At 41.7% G+C, this 8,870-nt stretch overlaps 1 protein-coding gene across 2 annotated transcripts; it reads left to right on the forward strand.

Moving 5' to 3' along the window:
* The first annotated feature begins 295 nt into the window (after nt 1-295).
* Nucleotides 296-8,527, forward strand: LOC121287368 (transcription factor MafB-like). Of its 2 annotated transcripts, none has more exons than XM_041205173.1 (2): nt 296-1,767; nt 2,361-3,407. In XM_041205173.1, exons 1-2 carry the CDS (start codon nt 854-856, stop codon nt 2,443-2,445), a joined length of 999 nt encoding a protein of 332 aa, XP_041061107.1. In that variant the 5' UTR covers nt 296-853; the 3' UTR covers nt 2,446-3,407. The 2 variants fall into 2 exon arrangements, with proteins under 2 accessions (XP_041061107.1, XP_041061108.1); XM_041205174.1 differs by lacking the exon at nt 2,361-3,407 and adding an exon at nt 6,517-8,527 and having other exon boundaries at nt 298-1,767.
* Nucleotides 8,528-8,870: the final 343 nt, after the last annotated feature.

Here is an 8,870-nt window from a genome sequence, read left to right on the forward strand (position 1 = left end):
TCAGCTGATTGGCTCTAATTGTCAAACTCCACTTCCCTTGTTTCTATCCTATTATGCTAATTCCACGGCGTGGAGTCGCTGATTGGCGGGTGGGTGGCGTGAGCCCCGCCTCCCGGGGGTGACGTGTGCGGGGGGTATATACTGTAAAAGAGATTTGCAATCTGTGCTAAAAGCTGGCTGATCAGCAGCAGATTGGCTGTGGGTGATTTTATTTTTAATTTATTTCCCCCCCCCCCTTCCCCAATCCCCCCCCCCTTGCGGAGAGGCAAAGCTGAGCCGGGCGAAGCAGCAGCAAAGCAGCAAAAGCTCCTGGTTTTTTTTATATTATATATATATATATATATCTTGCAAACCGACAGCTTCTCGTTTTATACTTCATCTGGTCCGGGAGGAGAGCACTTAGAACTTGCATCGGGCTCTGCAGCATTCAGGGACAGCCCAGGGCACTTTCTGCCTCTTTCCCTCCCTTCCCTCAATCCTTTGTGGGGGGGGGCTTTTTTTTCGTTTTAAATGTGTCCCTTTTTTGTTTTATTTTCTCGTCTGGCTTCAAGAGCGGCGGCGGCTGATTTCTTCATGTGAGCCCAGCTAGTTTGAGAGGGATCGCTACGTTGTGACAAGGAAGCCAAGGCAAGCAAGAGTCGAGTCTTCCCCCCCCCCCCCCCCCCCCCCCCCCTCACTTCTCTCTCCATGCACTGTGCCATTCAGAGAAGTTTTACTTACTGAGAAACCGTCCGTGCAAAGACGCTGGGGGGGGGAAAAAAAAGGAAAGGACATCTGTACAAACACAGGCGAGAAACAAGACAAAAAAGGGACTTTATAAAGTGTCAGGAACACCCAGAAGAGACTCAAAGCAATGACTACAGAGCTGGCCATTAATGCAGAGTTGCCCACCAGCCCGCTTGCCATGGAGTATGTCAACGATTTTGACCTGATGAAATTCGACGTGAAAAAGGAGCCCTTGGGAACTGACCGCTCTGGGAGACACTGCAACCGGTTACAGCCCACGGGGTCGGTCTCCTCCACCCCTATCAGCACCCCTTGCAGCTCGGTGCCTTCTTCCCCGAGCTTCAGCCCCACCGAGCAGAAGACCCACCTGGAAGACCTGTACTGGATGACAAGCAACTACCAACAGCTCAACCCGGAGGCTTTGAACTTCACCCCGGAGGACGCGGTAGAAGCCCTGATTGGCAGCGCCCACGCCGTCCAGCAGCTGCAGGGCTTCGATGGCTTCAGGAGCCACCACCACCACCACCATCACCACCACCACCAGTACCAAGGGGTGAACCCCGACGAGCTGGGCAACGCCAGCGCCCACCATCAGCATCACAGCCATCACCAACAGCACAGCTCGCCCGCCTCCTCTACCTCCTCCGCCTCGCAGCAGATCCAGAGCTCCCCCCATCACCAGAGCCTGCACGCCGAGGACAGGTTCTCCGACGAGCAGCTGGTCAGCATGTCGGTGCGGGAGCTCAACAGGCATCTCCGGGGCTTCTCCAAGGACGACGTGATCCGCCTGAAGCAGAAACGCAGGACCCTGAAGAACCGGGGCTACGCTCAGTCCTGCAGGTACAAACGGGTGCAACAGAAGCACCTGCTGGAGAACGAGAAGACCCAGCTCATTCAGCAGGTAGAGCAACTCAAGCAAGAGGTGGCTAGGCTGATGAGGGAGCGAGATGCCTACAAACTCAAGTGTGAGAAACTCGCCAGCAATGGCTTCAGAGAGGCCGGGTCCACCAGCGACAGCCCACCGTCTCCAGATTTCTTCATGTGAGTCCCCCCAAGCGCCTGCCATCCTCCATCTATAACACCCCATCCATATGCCTGCTTGAGAATTGTTAGAGAGAGAGAGAGAGAGAGAGAAAGCGAGCGAGCGAGAGAGATAACAGTCTGCAACATACCCCATCCATGTATTGCCTGTGTTGGTTATATATAGAGAGAAACAGAAAAAAAACCTGCATTTAAAACACACAAAAAAATTAATCCTGCATGCTGGACATGTATGGTAATTTCTATTTTGTACCAGTTTACTTTCCATTCGGCATGGCGTTGATCTTTAGCTTGTGTTATTTCAAGAAGTTATCACAGATTGGTTGAACTTTTTACTGTTTATGCAGTCCTCGGTTTTTAGCTGACGAATATAACAGCTTGTAAATAAATGCAACAAGAACTGTGTCCATATGCACTGAACCATTTCAGCAGGCTGTGTTTTTTAAAAGAAATCTTTTTTTTCGGGGGGGGGGGGGGTAAGTTGAGGGCAATTTTCCGCTTTACCAGAAACCAACATTGTAACTTCAACGCATCTTTTTTTTTGTCGTTTTGGTTATTTTTTTTTTCCTTTTTGTTTTTTTTTGTTGCTGCAGATTTTTTTTTGAAAAAAAAGAAATGGACAGATCTCAACTTATACCAATATTAGCAACAATCTTTTCTGTGCCATTAATGTGTTAATTTTACCTGGCGCTCTGACCATGAGCAGTGATTGCTTCAGAATTTAGCAGACTTAAGACTACGACACTTTTAAAACTAGTTTTTTTTGGATACTCCAATTGTAACCTGTTCATCACACAGTAGGAAGCTGTATTTGTTTTATAAATGCGGTTAATTTCCTAAATCCCTGCCAATCGGGAGAGAGAGAGAGAAAGAGAGGTCAAGTTTCGGTTCTGTATGTTTTAAGTCCAATGCTTGCTAATAAAATATACAGTCACTGTAGTGAGAATGTTTTAAAGTTTTTTTTTAAGAAACCTGAAATTGAAACTATTTTTTATTACTGACAGTGTACGAAGGCTCCATAGCCAAGCTGGTCGGCTGAAGTCTTCTTTACACCAAAGTGATGCTTTAAAATGTACACTTTTTAATTCTAGATAGTATGCATTCTCTTTTTTTTTCCTTCTGTTATGCGGGATCAGTGTATAGTAAAAAGCACTGACAGTATGACCAAAATGAAAAGTCTCTTTGTAAACTGCGCACTGCTGAGCGGATGCAAACGGCGTCTGATCTGAGGTTTTTTTAAAATAAAAAAAATATCATTAATAAAATTTAAGTTAACACATTTGTTAAGTTAAACTGGACGGCACGACAGCATTTGTGCGTCTTTACTTTTTAAACACTGTTCAAAGATGATTGTGTTTTCTGGAGACGGGAAGAGAGAGATAAAACATTGACTGTGGTGATTGAAACAACCTCATTCAGGTTTCATTAACTACTCACAAAAATTGCTCCCATAAATTCTGAAGAGATCATAAGCAGACAGCTTATGGAAATGACAATGCCTTTCAATTATCTGTTCCGATCTGGAGTATTATAGTGTTATCCAAAAAAAGAAATGGTTTCTGTCTTTTCTCTTTTGTTCTGTGAAGACTTTTTTTTCTATTATATGCTTATTAAAGTCATTCAAATGGCATTTATTTTGACATATGCTTCTCCAATGTCTTTTATTCTCACCTTCACTTGATCCCTTTTCTTTGTTTTGCTTATTATTGAAAAATAAATTCAAGTGTGCAAAAAAAGTCAAGAGGCGCAAAGTGTGTTACATAATACACAATTTCAAATCTGTTTTATTACTGTAACATGCCTATGTGTGTTATCTCCACTCCTATTACCATTATCACTCTGGGTGCCTACACCCTTAACATACCTTTGGCACTCCAGAATTGTTCTGACAGTACGCCAAGAATTATACTTTAAATCCCACAGCAATAGCAGATTTGTTTTTTCATGTCACTGGGAAAATCATTGCCTTTAATCTGTAACATATTAGATATATTTGCTGTTGTAAAACCAGTACTTAAGCACTGAGTTCAAATTTTGAATTTTGTTTTTTTTCTGCATAAAGTGGGCACAGTTACTGGTTGAGTGTTATTTTGATGATTTTAACCGCATTCTGTGCCAGTTATTGCATGCTAGCTTGGGAAAGCTTGAGAGGAATATTGTTTGTGGGAACTGCCAGTGCATATTAATGTCCTCTCATGCATGCATTGAATGAAACAGTGGGGCTAATTGAACAACAGTAATAAGAAAATAGAAAGAAAAGCCCCTTGGTATGTTTAGCATGCTGTATTCTGTTTGAATACTGTGTGGATGGGAAGTTTTTGGAGGCCGGAGTTCGTTTATGTAGGAGGTGTTTATGCCATATCAGTAGCCGTTATGAATTTTAATTTTCATTATGAAATGGACGTTTCTAATGGTGGGAACAGCGAAGAGGTTACTCAGTTTGCCCTGTAGTTAGCAGAGTGCCAATAAAGCATATTGTCTTTAATCAAAATCCCAATGCAAAAAGGATAGGTGGTTGATGTACAAAACCACTGCGGTGCTTTTCTTTGTTAACATTCTTACATTGCCATTCTGTTGCCCTGTTTGCAACAGCAGTAAACTTCATGTATTTGGTACCATTTCAAGGTTATGGCAAAGAGACGTAGACCTCTTTAATGTGTAATGCTGTAAATTGGATGAAATTCACGTTGTAGGCAGCATTTCAGCAGGATGCATTGATCGTAGCAGAAATCTGAGAGAGGTGGCAAATAGCTGATGCTTCAGAAAGTGAGCATTTAAACTCAACCTTTGCAAATTTGCTCAACATACGTCTTGAATATTTTTTTAAAGAAATGGGAAATTAAAACTGTGTCGGCAGGTAAGTGTGTAGGCTGTTCATAAAATCATTTTGCATAAACATCCTGGGTTGTAAACTGATACACTGGAATTTAAATATTCACACATCTAAGGCCAACTTAATAAAAACACATAGATATTTAGCTAGTGGTGAATATCTAGCTATGGTGAAATTATTTTTATACTGCTTTCATAACCCATCTGGTACACCAACCACAGGGGCTGTTTAAGACATGAAAGTGAGCAGAATAGAAAAGCAAAAAAAGAGAAGTTGTCAATTTGGGAGATTGAGCATTTTGGAGTCTCTAATCAGTGGGTGTATGAAATGCTGTGATATTTAGCAGAGTGCATCAGTTCCCTCAGCTAGTGTTGTTGTGAAGTAACCGTTTCCAGCTGTTTTAGGCTGAGTTTTCAGCACATTGTCTGCTTGACTTGCTGTAGCGAGCTGGTTGGTTACTAGTGTTTGACACTGAAGGGTCAGGACATCTCTTCAGGAGTTGCTGGTGTCAAATTACTGATCCTAGATACACAGGATCACTCAGCGGAGATAGCGTTTGGCCCTGGCAAGAAGAGGCTCACTCCTCTGGTGCAAAACGTTTGGGGCTGACACTGAGAGCTAAAGGTAGAAAACACTGCTAATGATGGAGTCACACTTATACCAAATGTAAAATGATTTCTTTATTCAAAAAAAAAGACCGCCACAGAAATTGCAAAATAGTGGACGTTTTCTTTGGGTCAAATTGTTTTAATAATAGGAAGCGAAACAAAGAAAAAAAAAGGTTGTAGTCAAAAAGCCACCACAGCGGAATAGCTGACACTGCAGCAGTTAAGGGAATTTATAACAATGTTTTGCCTTACTGATAATTTGCCTTTAATAAAATCTAACCATGCACAAATAGGTATGAAATCGAAGCTTTGCCTCACATTAAAACCGATTACAAGAATCAATTATTTAAAAGTAAGGCCTACAGTAATTCTGGTCATATTGCAAACCTTTTCCTCTTAAAAGGTGCGCCACATAATTAAATGTTGTTTGCTGATTTTTAGAACAGTGCAACCATCCACTTGCACAAAACTATATATATTTGAATATGATTCCTCCTGATCACGACATCTAATTATTACTTTGCAGACCTCTTCTAAGTTTTGATGAAAGAAAATGTTCATTCCACTTTCTACATGCAAAATGCATTTTGATAAAGAAAAACTTCTGGTTACAATGTAAACAAAACGCAAGCCACGAGTCAGTTATTATCATTGATATAAATTACCATTCGTTAAAAGCAGTTGCTATCTGGAGATCGGCGGGGGGGTGGGGGGGGGGGGGGGGGGCGGTGGGGGGATGCGGGGAGCGAGTAGATAAACACACAATATGTAAAATAGGAGTGTCAGGCACCCTCAAATACCCTTTGAGGGGTAAGTACTCAGTTTAGCATGCTTAGATTCAAACGATCAGGGCTGTTGCAATGTGTCAAAGTCCTACATTTTACATATCTAACCAACCATTACCATCAGTGCATGTGGGAATACTACCCACACAACCTTAGTCCACTCTGCAGAGCTGCATAGCATCATTTCTGCGACATCGTCCCCTGATTAAGAACATCAACAGGAACAACGTCAAATGAGTGTCAGAGAGTTTAAATTACAAAATAGTAATTTAACTGTTCTGGCGTAAATACGAAAAGCTAACACTTTGAAATCCCATTTGTCGTTGAAGGACATAGGGTTTTTTGGAATAATCATTTGGGAAATTCAGAAAAAATGCCTTGCACACTTGATAGCGGAAATACCGCACATGAACATTCACCGCATGCAGTAAGCACAGCAAATGGAGACCCGCATGTCTACTAAAACAGAACAATGACTCACATATCAAATTATTTTCCACCATCTCCCCTTATTTTTTGACAGTTAAGTCGACAGATAAAGGGGAATATCGTGCTCTTCGTGCCTGGCTCATCGTGTTTGCAAGAGCAACTACGGGGCAACATCTGGACACAAGCATTTGCTGGAAGCTTTGACCCTGTACGGTCAATCTAAAGTAGGATTAAACAGGAACACCCATCGTTGCTAACATCATCTGTAATGCGCTGCTCAAAGGGATAGTGAAAGCAGATTCAATAATCACTTTCAACAGGGAATTGGATAGATACTTGCAAATGAACATAGATTATGAAAGATGTCAGTTAGCTCCTCGAACATGTTCCACCATTATGCTGATCTGCAACCTAACTCCAGAAACCCACCTTTTCCTCGTAATCTCTTAATGCCTTTGGCTAACAAAAACCTAACAATCTCAGTATCAAAATTAACAATTGATCTAGCCTCAATTGCCATTAGTGTAAGAGAATTCGAAACCTCTGCCATCCTTTGTGTGGAGTAGTATTTCCTAGTTTCACTCCTAAAAGATCTGATTGGAAATTTAGACTATGACTCCAGTCCTAGACTCCCCAAGAAGTAGCAGAAATAATCTCTCCCAATCTACCTAATCATGTCCCCTTAATACTGTAAATTGAAAACTTTGATCAAATCATCCTTAACCTTGTAAACGTAAAAGAAGAAAAAATGCAGGGCAATGGGAAAAGAACACATGCTTGGATCTATTTAGCTCTATTGAAGAGCTGGCAGAGACATGATGGGCCGAATGTCTTCCATCTGTGCTGTATGATTCTCTGCCCACAAATTTAAAAAAGATTATACACTGATCCTTGCCTATGTGAAGATTGACAGTCATTTTATTTCACTTGTTATTTTACACTGCTCTCCGCTGTTTAGTGTGTGTGCATGTGTGTGTGAATGCAATTGTGTTTAATTGTTGTTGACGATGAGTAGGGCAAGTTATTTTGTTTCTTTCAGCAAGAAATGTGCTAATGCTCAAGTCCACTTAGCAACTGGCATTCTTACTGCCTTTGGGACATTGAAGTTGTTGCGAAGCCTCTGTGCAGTATGGCCATAAACATCGAAATTCTCAGGGTTTGTTGTGGGACATTGCATTAGATCAAATCACTTAGCATAATAGTGAGCATGAGTTGACATTCTGACTATTGTAGCACTGCAGCATAAAATCCTTAAGTGGGACTCTCGTCATATTAAGTTCCTACTAACTACTGCTTTAGTCCGCACAAAATGATTTGTGCACATTTATGATGCATTCTGAGTTCAAGCAGCCTTGCCTCCCCCCCCCACACTTCAACCAGAAAGGAAGTATTCATTTTCTTCCCGAACCGCCATGCAATGCTGCATTCATGTAAAATGATCTCTTAAGCCTTGCTTACACATTGCTTTCATCATAGATTCACCGGATAAGATCACTAATGGCATTTTTTTTAATGAGCACACAAGTTCTCTCTTCCACACTTGCTGCGGGAAAAAAAATAGAAAGTATCAAAGACTTTAATCTGATTTGATAATAATGCTGTAATTATTCCGTCATTATTGTATTGGCCCTCAGCGGTTAGCATTTTGCAAAGAGGGTCAAACTACAGGGAATGAATGCCCTATTATCAGAAGGCTACTACAATACTCAAAACTCATCGGCATGCCACAGTTTTTAAAAACTCATTCTCGGTGTCACTAGCAAGGCCAGCATTTCTTGGTCATTGCTAACTGCCCTTGGCAAGGTACTCATGAAGCCCCTTCTTCTTGAACCTTTAAAATGAGGCAGCCGGTGGAAGGAGGTAGCTACAATCCAAAAAACTATGATGGGAGCATTAGAGAGTCTCAGTGTATTTAACTGCACAAAGCACTGGTGGAAAGAAACAGTTGCAGCTAAAATTCTTAAGAGTGGGACCTTTTTAAAATGAGCCAAATGGCGCTAGCTCACCTGCCATGCTCAGTGTTTTGGGATGAGTGGTGCGAGTGAACAGAAAGAAGTCTGCACAGTAAGGCTGATAAGATATTGCTTCTGTTAGTTTTTTTTTTACATGGGAGGTACAATTGACTTATTGCAATAAACAACAGAAAACTCAGTTATCTTTGTCTTATTAAAGAAAACTCGCAACTTTGTAACAGACTGTGTTTTTCAGTAAGATGACAGGTCACGTTGGAATTGGGCCAAGAAACATGTTTTAATAAGAGGCAGTAAATGGTGTGTTGAAAGCAAAGTGGGACAGAGTTCCCTTCTTTTGGCTGTTAAGATGACACCACACACAATTCACAATGATTGCTATTCAGATTTGAGTAGGTAACAGCACCTAAATTCACCACAGTTGAGGGATTGCATGGTGCTCTGAGCTAGCATGCTGTCTTGAACTGGTGGGATAAGA

The sequence above is a fragment of the Carcharodon carcharias genome, chromosome 14, assembly GCF_017639515.1.
Source record: "Carcharodon carcharias isolate sCarCar2 chromosome 14, sCarCar2.pri, whole genome shotgun sequence".
Classification (NCBI taxonomy): Eukaryota; Metazoa; Chordata; class Chondrichthyes; order Lamniformes; family Lamnidae; genus Carcharodon; species Carcharodon carcharias.

Coding starts and splice junctions, on each gene's coding strand:
- LOC121287368 (XM_041205173.1), top strand. CDS start 854: ATGACTACAGAGCTGGCCATTAATGCAGAGTTGCCCACCAGCCCGCTT. Junction 1,768..2,360: donor CCGTCTCCAGATTTCTTCAT/GTGAGTCCCCCC, acceptor TTGTTGCTGCAG/ATTTTTTTTTGAAAAAAAAG.